Genomic DNA, 16626 nt, shown 5'->3' on the forward strand with positions numbered 1-16626 from the left:
TGGAGGTTACAGTTGTATTCCCCAGTATTTTACAGCACTGCAGTACCTTCTCCAGTGGAAAATAACAAAGTAGGATAAAATGAAATTTCAATCATCGGCTTACTTTTAAACAAAATGTATTTCTGGATTCTTGAAATACCAGTTTGTTGGTAAGAACTGTAACATAAAAGCCTCAAAGCAAATTATGATAATATAGAGAGATCACAGCAATATAAAGAAGTGACAGGGTATTTTTCTCTGTGAAAAAATAAAAGAGCTGCAGCTAGTAATTGCATTGATATTTTAATAAGTCTAATCATTGGTGACCGCTCATAATTTAAAAACATGGAGGAACAGCACATCTAGCTGCTACTGATTAGTTTATTTTCCCAACAGAGAAAACCACGTAGTCAAAAACAATTTAGCAAAGTTCTTTCTTAGTGCTCCCCTTACACTCCTTTGTTGTTTTTTTTAATAATGCTTTGGGGATTAGTCCCTGTTGTGTAACTTTTAAAACTGAAACCAAATACCTTGGAAAACAACAACAGAGTGCTATCCTGCACAATGCCACAGAAAAATCACTCAGCAGCTTGAATCTTCATTGTCACAATCTTGTCTAGCTACAAGCCAGGAAACCACACTGCATCACAATGCACACACACAAAAAAGATTTTGTATGCCCTATGCAATCACAGTTGTGCACCTGGACATTGTGCAGACAGCAGCTTGAGAAGTCTTTATTGTCATTAATTTGTGTTTTCACAAACAGAAATACCATCTGCAGTTGCATTGATCAGACCTGGCATATAATTCTTTGCCACAGTGACATAAAGCTAAAAACTTTTTCTCTGTTGTGCTTTAGTTTTTCAAACACAAGCAAAAGCTTTCAAAAAGGGCCCCTGAAGTCAGGTTCTGTGGTTTGCAGTGTGCTCACCAGTACACTGTTTAGCCAAGAAATTGCTAGAGTCCTAAAAGGGTGTCAGAACCACCCAAGACAGAAGCCCTCTTCTTAACCTCCCAGCCTTGGTCTGCACTCATTGGGCTGGGTTAATGCCAGCACAAACAGACAGGCCCAAGGACCCAGACTGGTTTCATTTTGTTGGTTTTGCCTTCTTGACAATTCTGCTCTAAGCTGGAGCTGTGACATTTGAGTGACTCACCTGGGGTAAGTTTTTTCACTTAAAGACAGTATTTCAACAAGCAATTGTTGCATTAAAATGTCAGTAAAATCCCAGAATGCTACATATTTAAATGTTGGAAGTGAAAGTCCCTGGGAACATCTTGATTCTAAACTACTATTTAAAATCTGTGCTTCAGGCTTATCACTTCTGTCACTTAATGCCAGTCAGCAGTCCCAACAGATAAGATAAATGAAACAGACCAACTGTTCCTGGAATCAACAGACACAGCAAAATCTTTAGTGTCTAAATTCACATATATTCAGGATTTTTATATACACATTCAAGATGCAGCTTCAGGTTTCTCATTTTCACTTAAGTTTCATCCAGTGGCCTTGTTAAGTCTACTGCAAGCATATGAGTGGTGGGAGATGATCCTCCTCGGAGGCCTCTCAAGAACACCTGGGGTTTGGGTACATTGCTTGAGTTGTCCCGCTTGGTCTGGGTGCCAGCTTCCTTTGGCAGGTACACTTGGGTGCAGTTCTCCCTTCTCATGTGGCTGAGATCAGTCTGCATGGAATGAGTTAACATGCGGCGCAAGTTGGCCTAAAGACACAAAAAGAATCAGATTAAGCAAAATTTAGTTTGAACATTTTAGCACCAGTATATACTCAGGAGTGTTTGTCTATTTTACATCCATGGGCTTCACAAACCTGGAACATGGCCCACCTTATCCTCCTGTCAATACACAGTTGTGACTGTGATTTGGTAAATACTGATCTAACAGGATGTGTGAACAGCACTTTAGGTGCCCCACACAATTTTAAATGTCTCTTAATAATTTCATATCATTGGTCATTGTCCTTCAAATTTTGTTAAATGCTTCACCTTTTTTTTTTTTTTTTTTTTTTTTTTTTTTGTTAGAATAAGATGTTTTCATGGCAAGTGCTTCCAGTCTTTGCCTGGTTTCTGCCAAATGTGATGAGGTTTAGAGGCTGGTGTCACAAAGTATCAGATAAAAGTGAAAAAATGCCTTCTTATTACCATGTTGCTCACTAACCCCTTGACAAGGGGTAAAAGTTAGGGCAATTTATGATTAAAGCTGGCTATTCACAGAAATTCCCAGAGATACAACAACAAAACTACTTCTCACAAAGTGTTAATATTCCAAAGCCAGCACTTGAAACAAAAAAATGTTCCTTTATTCCACTGAGCCTTCTGTGTCAGCAATAATGTAAAACACTGTAAATTATGATATAATGTTGTCCTCAAAACACACAAAATACAGTCTCATGCTGGAATTCAGGCCCCTCCAAGTAAGTGAGGAAGTCCCTGGAGTCCAGTCCAGTCAGTGAAGACTGGAGTCAGTGGAAGCTGGAGAGTGATACAGCTGGCCAAATGTCCTAAGTGTTGTATCAGGGTAAGTTAAAATATTCTCCAGCCTCCACCACTGAGGTCTCTCTCTGCTGGAATGGAAGGTGAAACACCTAAATGTGGGCACATTTTGGTACCTTAATCTACAACTGAATCTTATATGCAGAGTCATCAAGCAGAATCCAGCAAAGAACAATAAGGAACTTATAGAGAAGATGCCATGGGAAGAAAGACAATATATTAAGTTTTGTTTTGTTTTGGTTTTTTTTTCCCAAGGGTTTTAATGATGGAATGTATGCTATTACAAGGAACTATGCTTGCACAGAGAAACAAATGTGAGCTAAAAATTTTACTTCTAACAGCATATAGGTTTTAACAAAGTAATAGGTTAATATTTCAAACCACTACAAGTTTTTTGGCTAAGTATGAACAACACAAAAAACACCAAAGGCATGTGAGCTCATCCTCTAACAAAACCCACAAATATGTCTGATGTTTTCCTGAAGTATCAAATTCATTGATGCACTGGTAACCTATTTCTGTTATTTTATCACTTTGTTATGAAATGTTTTATCATCTCCATATTACAAATTAGCATAGTCAAAGCACTTTTGCATGCATCTGGGATTTTTTCTTTCAGCTCCATATCACTAATCTCACATTTGGACAGCTGAGGCTAGAACACCCTTAGTACTTTAAAGTACTTTCTCTAAATATTTCACACTAACGGGCTACAAATTTGTTTGTGCATGTTCTTCATGACCAGATATTGGAAAATACCCACTTTTGCTTATGCTGAAGAGCCACTGACCACATCTTATGTTTATTTATGTACTTTTGTCCTTTACAGAAGCAAAAGAGGCTTTTAGCTAGGCTTCTTGTAAACCTAACTGGCTTCTTTATATACCTCAGTAACAACTTTTTCTTAGAATCCTTTATGAGCTAGCAACACTGACAAGACTCCTCAGTCCAAAATTTTGGTTTACTTTCACAATGTTAGAGATTTCATGGCAAAAAGGAAAACAGAAAGGAAATAGGCTGCCCAGTAGGCCACAGACCTCCACAGTGCATCTGTTCACAGAATTAAAAAAAAACCTTTAGTATTATATGTTCAGCTGATATTGTTAACTGCAATATTCCCTGTACTCACAAGTTGTTTATTTTGATTGCATTCTGAAAATCAGGTGTTATACCTTGACAACTACATGTGCTGGCAAACCCTAGAGAGAAGCTTCTGACATACTTACTGTTAAAAGTTTTTATGTACATATGTGGTCAACCTTCTATGGACAGACTGTGATTTCCAATCCATCAGAAAATCCTGATAGTATGACAAACATTTGCTTTGGCTTTTTCTCACAAAGAAATTATATAGTAGTATCTTCAACCAAATAAATTGATTTGAATGTAGAACAACCTTAATATCCAATGCAATTCAATTCAAAACAACAAACTCTTATTACATAAAGAAGGCAACTGAAAAATTTGAAATTAATAGATATAGAAGTGGAAGCACTGCATAAAAAACAGGGAAAAATATGTAAGAAGTGAGAGAAGTCTAAAAATAAGGAGAGAGAATATCTAGAAAAAAAATTGGACCAGCTGTAATGAAGTATATGTCTTTGACTAAAAGGTTAGATTTATGTTTCAAGGAACAAAAATTAAGAATAATTTATTATAAATTTCTTATGTCCAACAATGAAAATCTGATAACAGTACAAACCAGTTTTATAGCTTTTCTTCTCAGTTCCCATTCATTCCATTCATAGGATCTCACAATAGTTGGAGGCAAGATATGAGTATCAGTTTGAGTACCATTCTCACGTTTTTGGGGTGGTTTCATTGAACCTGTGCTTGCCTTTCTGGCCTGGATGAAAAGAAACAACCAAAGCCAAGCAAGGCATTGAGAAGAATACACAGAAATAGCATATGAGTATGGAACTTTTTAAAAGCAAATAGAGACCTGCAAACCACAAGTGGATAATTATTTTTACATTCAACAATATTTTTGTTCCCCATGCCCCCACTAAAAGGAAAACATTAAGCACCTGGTGGATTTAATTTCTGACAGAAAACCTTTGATGCAGAGGCCACAGCTGAATTGCAGGCTCCTGTCTACTGAGTGAGTGTTTAATTGTTGGATTTTAGAAAAAATGGGTCCCATCACCAGTATTTTATGATGCAGGCACCCCAGTTTGTCTTCATGAATGGATTAAAAATCACAAATCATAACTGGGAGAAGTGCACACATGTCTGCTATAGCTGGGATATAAACTATGTTTCAAACCAAGGGCCAGTTCAAGACTACATTCTTTCCACTGCTAGGGATCTCAAATTCACAAGTGGATCACAGAGAATGTTGCCTATAAATCCAAACCAAGTCTTTGAATTTCCCAGAATAACACCATCACATTCATTATTGGTGACTCTCCTTTTATTTTTTAATATGTTCCATAACTTCTGTCCCCAGATACAACTACACCCTTATCCAGCACACATGGGTGGACTGCTGAGCTAAAGCTCCACTTAATGTGATATCTGACATATCTTCTGTTGCATTTATTTTCTGGTCCTTTAAGCTACTTTTGCAAAAATGAGGAAAAGAAACATCAGACACAAGACCTGCCTAGGCTATGGACTAGCAGCTTTTATCACTGCCAGAGTGCTTTGGATTTACATATTCTCCTATGAATAGAAAAGGTGAGAATGACACTAAGTAGTAACATTTCTTCAACACTCTGAAGACCTGGAAAAGATGGACCTTCAGACAGGCAGAGGATTTTACTTCTTTCCTAAAGATAGGTATCATCTGTTCTCTTTTAGAAAGGACAGACCAACCAGTGACCCAGCAGCTGTTTAGCAAGAGGCACGGGCAGTGTGTACCTGTGTATGTGGAACAAGGTATTCAAACTGATGATGGAGCTCAAGCAGTTGAATTAGCTCTGCATATTTTTTTGCTTTTTCTATATTCAATTGAATGAACTTATCTGGATCTTCAGCAAAGATGTATGCATCTTCTTTTGAACTGAAAACATAGTATTTCTCCTTGTGCTTCAAAATTCCAATAGCAGGATTTCCTAAAAATAAGAAGAAAAACGAACCCAAAATAAGCCTCACAAATTAAAATAGTGAACAGTATGATATCCAATACAAAAGACATTTGTAATCAAGATTCTGTGTTTGCCTCAAGTTAGTTTCACTTCCTTCATTTCTGAACTCAGTATAAACCCTTAAAAGCAAGCTTTTTTAAAATATAGAAAACTCTATTTCGTTAGGTCAGTAAAACTGCTTTGATCAGTTCACATCCAGCATGCCTTAGGTGCATGTCTCAGAAAAACAACAGATAAAACACATATAGCAAAGGCATAAGAAACCAGTCTTTACCCTCAAATGTTTCCCCTAAAATCTTCAGCAAATATCTGATTGCAGATCAGTAGTGCATTTATATCAAAGGGCATAACACTGACATGAACTGAAGAAGCAGATAAAGCAACTGGGAAGCCAAACATCAAATTAAGAGAGAAAATGAAGTGTCAATAAAGGCCAAATAACTTATACAGGAAAACACAAACTGATTTCAAGGACAGTGGCAGGTTGGGCTTCAGATGTCATTGCCCAGGAAAGACCAGAATCATCACAGACCTTGAACAAACTCAGTCAAAAAAGGAATTATTAGTATGCAAACAGAGGAAGAGAAGAAAACCAATATTATAACAACCTATTTGTAATAACAACCTATATTTGTAATAATACATTTTGTTCCAACACAACAGAACAAGTAAAAGGGAGCTAGGGGTGATCAAGGGCTTGTGATACCTTTCATAGAAGGAGGGGTAAAAGAAAAAAGCCTCCTCAGCATTAAAAAGAAAAAAGAGATAATATGATAGGGGGTTATAAAACCATGAGTTGTGTGCAATATAAAATTACTATATAGTAATTTTCCTAACAGAAGGACTATCAATTTGTTGAAATTATCAGGCCAGAGCTTAAAACCATCTCAAAAAGAGGTACCTTTTCATAGCATGTATAATTATAATTGTGGGGCTCTTGAGAATAAGAATATCCCATGACAAACTCTAGATGAATTCCAGAATCAATTAGATAAATTAAAACCTCTTTGAAGGATTATTCAACAGAAGGTTACAGACTTAACATTAATCAGAGGAAATCCCATAACCACCAACTGCTAGGATTGAAAGGATATAATTAAAGAAAGATCACTCTGACTTGAATTCTCATAATTTTAAAGTGTTCATGACTGTCCATGTGCAGTAATCAGATACAGGGCTAGAGAGACCTTCAATCCAACTAAGGACAGCTGTTCTCATGTGCAGTACTAAGTGTAAGTAACTTACATTGCCATAAAAAATATCTGTTCTTTAATACTGACTAGTAAATGGCCATATTTTCTTCCCAAACTCCCATAGGTATAAAAAAATTCTATATGGACAGGTTCTAGAAAGAACAGGAAGATGGGAAACATGAACTAGGATAGCTGAAATAAGGCTAACTTTCAAGATAGATGAGCCTAGAGAGACCAAAAATTCCTACAATTAGTTGACTTAATCAAGTGCACTTTTGTATTATTTTCAGGAAAGATTTTTAGTACTTTGTCATGACTATTTAAAATACATATGAGGTAAGCATGAATGGCTATGTTTACACACATGGATGCACAAAACAGAAGGAACTGCCATTTCCCTATGCCTGCACTACAGCACCTTAACAACAGTAACCAAACCTGTATTCAGTTGCAGTGTAGGTTATACAGACACACACAGAGCAGGAAGAAACATTTATCCATCCCATCTTGTTTCTGCCCCTGCTCCTCTTCAAGCCATTCTGCCTTCTACTAAGGGCAGTTTATTTGTGTATTTTAAAAAAGATACTTTAACAATGGAAATAAGTTACCTGAGGTGAAAATTGCAAATGTAGAAAAACAGTATTCCAGCTTTGACATAAGAGGATGCATTCAGAATGCCTTTACATTTTTCCTAATCCTTGTGTAAATATATTGTATGGAAAATATCTAACCACAAAGCATACCTGGTAGGATAATACCTTTCACACCAATTGAATGTGCACAGAAACCACGGTACTGGATCAGCAACTGATCAAAGTTATCAGTAGTCTCTGGAAAAAGCCATTCTTGGTTCGTGAAATCAGAAACATTCACTCTGGTTTCTAAGAAAAGATAAAACAAAGGAAGGACTTCAATATTAAAATATCAGATGTCTAAAAGGTAATGATATTACAGGATGACCAGATTACTCTGGTTTTCACAGGATGATCTGCAGTGCCCAGATCCCAGAAGCCAAAATTTCGTCCTGCCTTGAAAGCAAACCTACTGAAAATCAGTTCTGTGAGAACCTTCTTTAGTAGCATTAGTTTTCTTTGAAAACGTGGGACAACAACAGGAAGATAATAGTTTAATCTTTGATTTTGTTTTCACCCACACATGCATTACAAATGCCCTGGCATAAAACTTGGATCCTGGGGATACCATCTTACAAACAATCCCTTCTGGTAACCAAAGCCCTGTTAAATCATTTTGTTTATACTCTACCCCTCAATTTCCAAAGTTCTGAAATGTATAAAAAGACATTAATACACTTCAAAATTTAAAAAAAAAAATATAAATATTCTCTGATAATTCTGAAATTTTTGCAAGGCATATTTGTATCTAGAAGCTTTATTTTAATTTTATATGTGAAAATAGAATCACAAGCTACACTACATGAAAATGTAAATCTATACCCTACAAGGCTCATTTTAATTTACTGTGCAAATTCTGGGTAGTAAATAATCAATATAGCACACCTTCTGTAAAGCACCTATTGTAAAGAAAATTCAAACTACAAAATCTTGGAAAATTAAGGAAAATCAAAAAGTTTCAACTTTCCATACCCATGGTTTCTTTTATCCTTTCCTCATCACTTTTCACAGTCACTCCTTCTAGAAGAGATGTTAGCATTTCCTCTGGAAAAAGCTGTGATTGGATTTCCAAGAATTGTTGCAGATTGTCAGCCATATTTGTGAGGAAGCTTAGCAGTAGCATTTCATCCTGAAAGCCGGCCCAAAGCTTAGAAAGTTCCATAAACAGAGGCTGGAACATAAAGAAAATTATCTGAAATACAGATTTGTTTTATGTCTACGGTGTAACCCAAGCACTGTGCACAACAATCTCAGCCATGAACAAAGCAGGGCTGATCTCCAAGGCCTTCAGCAACCAGAAATTCCAGGGGAACTCAGGGACACTGTAAGAGGAGCTTCCATCACATACGCCTAAAGCAAGTATATCCAGCATGTCAACCCACAGGCAAGAGTTGTACTTCTCTATATTTTACTTCAGAGCCTTTCTCAAATAAATGTACTCTGTGACCATGCTTTGAATTTAGCACTTCATTGACAATACAGTTTTATAACTGAAAATATGATGTACAGGAGTAAGGACCAGAAGGAACACACCTGATTAATTACCAAAGTAGGTAAAACCACGCCTCTATATAAACTACCAAGTTTTGTTATTTTGTCTGCCCTGATTCCAGAGTGAGTTGGCACCACAGCCCCAGGCCATCATGTGTCTCAAATGGAAGGGATGCAGGCCTCTCCAGAGTGGTCCAGGGTTCAGGGCAAAACTGGAGGCTGCCCTTCCCAGCACTGACATGCTGTTGGCATACAGGTGTAGGCACATAAAGTAGCAGCCTATAAGCTTTAAGTGTAAATGCTGTTTTCAATGACAGTGACATAAAACGTGCCCTGTTACACCTAAACACACAGAGAGCATTTACAGGAAGAGATTCAACCAATCTGAAATGCACACTTAACCACACATTTTATGCATGCTAACAACATTATCATGAGAGCAGCCAACAGAGCCAGCTCTGAAATTCACCAGCATTGCTAATGCTGTGGAAGTGTTATGGTTACAAAAATGGAAGAAACTAAAGGAAGATCAAAAACATTCTTAATAGAATAAACAAAGAATATTAATGAAATGTACTATTTTTCCTAAAGCAAGTGTTTGCTACAAATATAGGCCTTATCCTATACTTTTTAAAAGACAGAATGCCCTGTATCTCTACCTTTGTAGAGGATCCAGCTTGTCAGCAACAAGCCAAAGGCAAGAAAAATTATTTAAATAGTGTGTTAATAAAAAAAATCTCTATCTGAAAAGGATCTGAAATTGAAAGGCATTATATATTTTGTCTTCAGCAGAGAAGTCAAAACAACTAACCAACCAGAAGAGAAAAAAATTCCAGGAAGGCAGCAAACAACAATAGACAGCTTTTAGGGAAAAGGGTAAGATGTATCAGTCACTCAAGCCCCACAAAGATACAGAAGAGGAAAAACTGCTTTGAGTAGCTGGACAAAAGGGGAAAATGTTCTCCAAACAAGAACATCTGGTTTATAAAATCAAAAGCATACATAAATTCAGTTAAAGTGCTGTTCCCATGAGTTTCCACCTTGGATGCTCTTATGGGAAGTGTAAAAATACTCTGAGTAGAAGGGGGTCATGATCTTCCTCTTCCTCTGCAGTAGGCTTTATTTTGCTTTCTAATAATTAGCTTAGAATGTTAAAAAATAACCTAAAACATGTATAAAACTGCATGCTGGTGCAGCAGCCAACCACAAAGAATTGGAATGATAATCAAATCACACAAAATAATGAGCTCTTACAAGAAAAGCAAATTTAAATGAAGCTGGTTTCTAGCATATTTCTCTCCTGTTTCCTTTATAACATGCCAGCATAATAATCCCAGGTTTTCACAGGCTCATTAAGCAGCCTCCCTCATAATACCTGTAGTTCACAGCACTCCTTCCCTTTCCCCCAATACCTCCTTCCCATGTCCTGTAGTTACCAACCAAGGGTGCAACAGCACAGAATCACAATCCTTCAGTGGCTGCTCACTGGCCAGAGAGCACACAAACCTCATTTCAGACCTCATCTTGGTAAGACTCTAATTGTGTGTCTCTAGTTGCTCTTATTTTTCCCCCATAAAACTTGCAGAAAATGACATATTTTGAGATCTTTTGACTCTGACAAATGTGACTGAAACTTGCCAACAGGTTCAGAAGCTATTGGGAGGGGAAAAGAGGCTGACACCCACCACAGAAACTCAGTTTCTTCAGAAAAATTATATAAATGACTCATAGTGTAATTACAGGGATTGCTGTGTGAGGGAACTTTAAAAGAATCATACTCTCTTGTGCTGTTTTCTGCAATCATTATGTTCTTACAGTTTCTGCAAGGAACGGGAAAGAATATATACACACACAAAAAAGGAAATCTACAAATAATGACAACTCAAGACACTTACAGTAAAATACCATTTAATTCCTTTGCTCCCTTTTTGTACCTTACCTCTTTTTACCTTAAGAGCAAGTGTTTTAGTTGCCCCTTCAAAAATCACAGAATTTTGATATTGTAATAGAGAGAAAATTTGTAGCCTCTTGCTACACATAAACTACTCAAAAACACACCTGCAAAGTATATTACTTTAATAATGTTTTCTACTGAAGAAGTAATGGGTTTCCTATTCATAATACTTACAAAAACTTCTCTGGACTCTATGGAAGTCTTATCCTGCACTGTGTTTTTCAATAACATCATTGCTGCTTCAAACTGAACATCCAACGATTCAACTTCTTGAGCACTTGTAATTGCATTAGACTGGAAAGAGAACAACAGGCAAAACGTATCACACTCCAAAAACCAAGTATTTAGTAACAAGTATTTACCCGGGCCTCTTCTTTCAACTATTTTCAGAACAATTGTTTTAAGGAACAAAATGTACTCTAGCTATCCACAGAATATATTTTTCCTTAAATGTTCAGGTGTTCAGGCACCTCAGTCACACATAAACTTCCAATTTTTATAGAAAATCCTCTGGATTTTCCCAATGAAGAGAACAAAAAGAAAAAAAAATACATTTTTTCAATGCCTTATACAGGAAAGACTAATAAAAAACTGCAGCTTCTCTAAAGACAAATGAAAAGCTCTTCAGTAATAAAACAAGATTTAAATTGTATTCTCCAAAGACTTTTGATGACTCCATATATTTTGGGGGTGTCTGCAGACTAAATTTATGGATTGGTCAAGGAGATTTTTTTCTCTCATGCCTTTTGGGGCAGAGAATTACTATGTAAAGAACTGTTTAATGGTGGACTTGGCAGTGCCAGGCTAATAGGTTAATGGTTGGACTCAATGATTTTAAAGGTATTTTCAAAGCTAAACAATCTTTGGTTCTTTATCTAAAGATATACTTTATTTTATTTCATTTATTTCCAAATACTTTTTCTTATATTTCTGTGCTGTGCAAGTAGGTAACTTGAAGACATTCCACCTGCATTAGAAGTCCACAGGATATCACACCTCACCTGAAGGATGCAAAGGAAGGCTTCATACTGTCTCACATTGAATAGTGCTTCTTTTAATTTAAGAAATCTAAGCTGGGAGAACCTCTGGGGGTCCTCCTGCATGGCCTCCAGCAGGGCTGTGTAGCGGTGGGCCAGCAGCTGGCAGGAGTTCAGACGCTCGTCGAGAGTCCGCGTAGCCGAGGGAATGGCTTCGCTCAGGATCTCTGGCACTAGTCATGTGGAATAAATATGAAATGTGTATAAAAAGAATCAGTGAAGTCATTATCACATGGTTAAAGTGCAATATTTGAGCATAATGGTCTTCCAATTAAATTTTGATTTCTACATTTTGTTCTTATATTCATGCATTTCCAAATTCTTGCAAACCAGATTAAATCACCCTATCTCACTAGTCAGGTTGTTGCAAATATTTAGAATTACAGGTGTGGAAATACCACAGTCAAGTCAAGGAATGTGAGAAAACTTGCTTTATGGTAGATGCAACTCTGTTGCTACAACTGACATGGGTTTCCTGAGAGTATCTGCACAATTTTCAATTCTCAGTTTCTTAATTTGTAAAATACCAGTAACAATAACACGCCTCACTGAGATGGGAAATTATTAGAGCAGCTCCAGTGAAGAAGTCCAGTAGAATGAATTGGGAATACCCAGCTCAAATGCAGTTGTTTACTTACAGTCATCAATGCAGCTTCCTCCTTTCTGGCACTGCTTGTTGTACAAACGAATTCCTGTCACTAGCATGGCAAGATCTTTCAGCTGTTGTTCTTTGTCCTTCTTACTGAGTGAGATGAAAGTAATCATTTCTGTCTGGGGGAATATACTCTGCAAGGCAGCTGTAAGCATTACAAAGTGAGAGAAAACCCTCAATATGAGGGAATAGAAAAGAAAATCATTAAATAAGCAAAAATAGCCTCTCCTAAACAAAAGGAGGAAATATATGGGAAATTTACACTTCAAGGCTAAGCAGTGACAGTTTGGACAGCAAGCATTCATCACAGTTTACCCCATTTGTATGTAAATATCAGTGAAGAGGAAGTGAAATTTTATTTTTTTCAAGAAGAAAAGCCCAATTTCACAGCTGGGGGTTTACTGACCTGTTACCTCCCTGACAGCCTCAATATCTGTTGGGGATCCCAGGCCAGATCTCAGCAGCACATAGGCAACAATCTTTTGATACATATTCTCCATTTCTTCTCGTGTATGTGGACCACTCTCAGTGACGGCTCTAACTACAGGAGCCAGTTTTCCTTCCAGAACACGCTCCTGCTCACTCAGTAATTCATCTAGGAAAGAAAGACGCTTAAAAAGTGCTATCTAAATCCTTTGAAATTTGCCCTATACAGAGGGTGTAATTCATTTCCACAGTCAGAGCACCAATTTAAGGTTTCTGAAACACAGGTACATGAAAGAGATGTTTGGAGTACCACATCATTAGAATTAAAACCAGCAGAGTTAAACATTAATGGTATGCTAATTAGAATGATTAACATCAGTCAGTAGAGTCCTGAGAACCATTCAGGCCAAGCTAGACAGCAAGTCTCTGGCTCTCTGAACTGCTCTGACTGTAGGTGGACTTAACTTACACACACGCAATATTTCCAAAACACCTGAAGTTACATGCTCAAGTTGGAATACTCCTCAGGATCTCAAAAACTTGCTGGAGCTACTGAGCTTATAGAGTCCAGAGAATTTAGGAGAAGCTCCCCATGTTGCTAATTTTTGGTTTTAATCCATGCTAACAGGAAAACATTGTCATTATCTCCCCACAGAGCAATGCTTTTTTCACGTCTGTGCCTGTTCTGTGTCTTCTATTTCCCAGCCAGCCTCCACTGTCCCTTTGAGATCAGGAATTACATTTACAGCAAAGGCATTTTCTCTATCTCATTTTATTTTCACATTCTCATTCTCAGATCATGTGAAATTACTACTGATGAGAGAAAAATGTACTCAGCTAAAGCTGTAACTCATTGTTCAAGATTACTCAAATCTCCCAGTTAGGGATATTGATAAAATACTGAGTTCTGAGGGCCTTCAGACACACAGGTGCAGGTGCAAGCTTTTCTTGCTGAAGGCAGCTAACCACTGAAAGTGTAAGTGTCCTCAAGCAACCTCATACATTATATTCAGTAAATCTCTCAGACAGCATGAGCAGAGTATACTCTCAAATCTAATGTGCACTTTTCCCTACTACATCCATACTGAAACATCAGACTCCTGTACAGTAAATTTCTCCTGGGATTTTATTTTGTTTACTGACAGGATTAATTTACCAATAATTACTATTCTTACATTATAAACTCAGCATCAACTTCTATGAAAACATATTTGAAATTACCTCGGTTTGCATAGTTCATATCAAAGTAAACTTGCATCTTAATTGTGCTTAGGGATGGGTTTGTTGTGTCAAGCAGTCTGGTAACACAGAGCTAAAAAGAGAGTCAGAGAAGTGAGTTCTTTCTCATCTCTGGGGAAACATCTGAACTGACAGTGATCTACTAAAGGTTTCACAACATCTGTAGAGCCCCCTCACTACCATTTTCTCCATATAAAGCTTTTCTAAGGCATTTATTTATGGAAACATAGTCCAGCCTTTAGCTACAGAGCCATGAGAATAAAGCAGCACTCAAATTTTGCAAGTGTTCTTGTAATTTTAGTTAACAGGAGCAGAGAGCAAATAATGCTATAGTCTTAAATAAGTAGAGACTCTCAACATCATGTCAGAATTACCTGGATAAGATCCTGGATATCGTTTTCTGTAAGGCTTCGATCCATATTAAAATCATTTCTTGGATCTAACACAACAGCTTTCACCTAGAGATTGCCAAAAGAAAGATACTAATTTATGTCCCAAAATATCATCTTTGCAACTCACTTTTTATTTTCTGAAATATCTCAGATGCATTTAATATTTATTTACTATTTTTTTATCCATTTCAGTCTTTGATAATGAAACAAATTACTTCATTTCACATCTTGCCAGTTTCAATCTCAGTTCTCAGGCACAAAAAAAAAAAAGATACAAATATTTAAATATAGCTCCTTTAAAATTTACTTGGAAAAATATTTTCTTAAGTAACATTTTTTTGAAAATCCATCATGGTTTTTTATAAACTTCTAAGTCGGTGCTATGTGCATTGATATAAACATTTACCATTTGAATAAAAAACCCCATAGTGTTCTACATGCAGGAAAATAAGTGCATGTTTGCAATTGGTGTTCATGCTAGGTGTCTTGCCAGCCACTTGTACAAATTCTTTACTCATTAAAATTTTCCTGCTTAATTGATTAATACTGCTTTTGAGCCCAATCTTTTTTCTAAAGCTGCAGTGTCACCTTTAGGGGAAAAAATAGCATATTAACAGTACTGCTGTGAAGCATTTACATTTATATACAAGTTTATCAAGAGCTGATCTTCAAAAGAATCTAGCCCATCTTTCTTCAGACACAGCTTTGCAGGCACATCCAGACTATATTCTGCAGCAGTGCTGTGTCTCCTAATAGATGCCAAAATGTAAAATGCTTTTAGGATACTTAAAGTTGTCTACCAAGGATAATACTGAGATTGAATTAATTAAATTTTCGCTTTAAATGCGATCAAAGCAAATTCTTTCAAATATTCAGCCCATTTATAGTACCTGGCCCTGTCTGAGCAGAGAAACAAAATTATCCATCACAAGAGAAGGAGGAGGTGAACATCGAAGAATAAATAGCAGCTGCTTTAAACATTCACCTATGCATCACAGGTTCATTTATGAGAGTGTGAAGAAACGTTGTTAAAACTTGGTAAAACTTCTCTTTTTCACTTCTGAAAGAAAACAATGGTTTATCTGCCTGCAGAAGAAAGCTCCAAGTTGGAGTTCAGAGAGTTTGTGGGACTCAGGACATGCAGCCTTCTTGAAGCATTATATTCCCATAAGATTTCAGGGGAATAAAATACTTTTCCAGGTTTTTAGGACCCAATACTGGGGCTGAGTGCCCCTTTAAAATACCTCTCGGCAGGCAATAGGAAACCAAGATATTTCCAAGTTCAGGTCACCCCTGACAGCGTCAGCTGCCGCCAGCCCCTGAACGCCTCCTGTCGCGCTTACCATGAAGGCCACCAAGGTTTCCGAGAGGCTTTGTCCCTGGGCAGAGCACTCCAGGCCCACCTGGCGGATTATTCTCTTGAGGACACTTTGGGTCAGCTCGCCGGACATGCTGGCCAAACACGCCGGCCCTAACCGGGTTACAGTCAGCGAGGTTTCACTGCAGCGAGGGTCCCGGCCGGCCCGAGCCCGCCGCTTGCTGAGCAGCCTGTCCCGGCGCCGAAGCTCCCCGGTGCCGCTGTCCCCGCGCCGGCCGCTGGCCACGGGCGGGAGCCGAGCGCCCGCCCCGGGCGTTGCCATGGGGACGCGGCCCGGCCAGGCCCGGCCTGCGGGAGAGCGGCGAGGGCAGGCGGGGATGGGGATTTACACACGGAGCACAGGGAGACAGGGTTTGTGCAGGATAGATGGGGCGGTGTGCGTGCAAAACGTACACGCCTGCATGTACTCCAAGGACGCGGCTGTGGAGGCACAGGAGCGGAGGTGTGAGTGTCTGGGCACGCACACAAACCGTGCTGTGGACGTCTGCAGCTATGGCTGTATGCAGCTGTGTCTAAATATACATCCATATGTATGTATAAAGACACATACATACCATATACATACCTTAATATCACAGAATTGTTAGGGTTGGAAGAAACCTATAGAAATTATCCAGTTTAACCCCCCTTGCCAAGGCAGGGTCACCTGGA

At 38.0% G+C, this 16626-nt stretch overlaps 1 protein-coding gene across 1 annotated transcript; it reads right to left on the reverse strand.

The window, feature by feature from the left end:
* Positions 1 to 1296: 1296 nt before the first annotated feature.
* CFAP206 (cilia and flagella associated protein 206) lies at positions 1297 to 16048 on the reverse strand. The gene is made up of 12 exons (XM_059469267.1): positions 15941 to 16048; positions 14580 to 14663; positions 14188 to 14278; positions 12947 to 13135; positions 12527 to 12685; positions 11853 to 12061; positions 11026 to 11145; positions 8379 to 8577; positions 7518 to 7655; positions 5355 to 5548; positions 4195 to 4338; positions 1297 to 1703 (listed from the first exon to the last, which is right to left on the reverse strand). Exons 1-12 carry the CDS (start codon positions 16046 to 16048, stop codon positions 1473 to 1475), a joined length of 1866 nt encoding a protein of 621 aa, XP_059325250.1. The 3' UTR covers positions 1297 to 1472.
* Positions 16049 to 16626: the final 578 nt, after the last annotated feature.

The sequence above is a fragment of the Ammospiza nelsoni genome, chromosome 3 (assembly GCF_027579445.1).
Source record: "Ammospiza nelsoni isolate bAmmNel1 chromosome 3, bAmmNel1.pri, whole genome shotgun sequence".
Lineage (NCBI taxonomy): Eukaryota > Metazoa > Chordata > Aves > Passeriformes > Passerellidae > Ammospiza > Ammospiza nelsoni.

Bases quoted from the DNA above. Each gene is read 5' to 3' on its own strand.
- CFAP206 (XM_059469267.1), bottom strand. From the start codon at position 16,048: ATGTCCGGCGAGCTGACCCAAAGTGTCCTCAAGAGAATAATCCGCCAG. The intron at 14,279-14,579 runs GTAATTCTGACA...CTCTCTTTTTAG, and splicing joins ATATCCAGGATCTTATCCAG to CTCTGTGTTACCAGACTGCT. The intron at 7,656-8,378 runs GTATGGAAAGTT...ATCTTTTCTTAG, and splicing joins AAGGATAAAAGAAACCATGG to AAACCAGAGTGAATGTTTCT.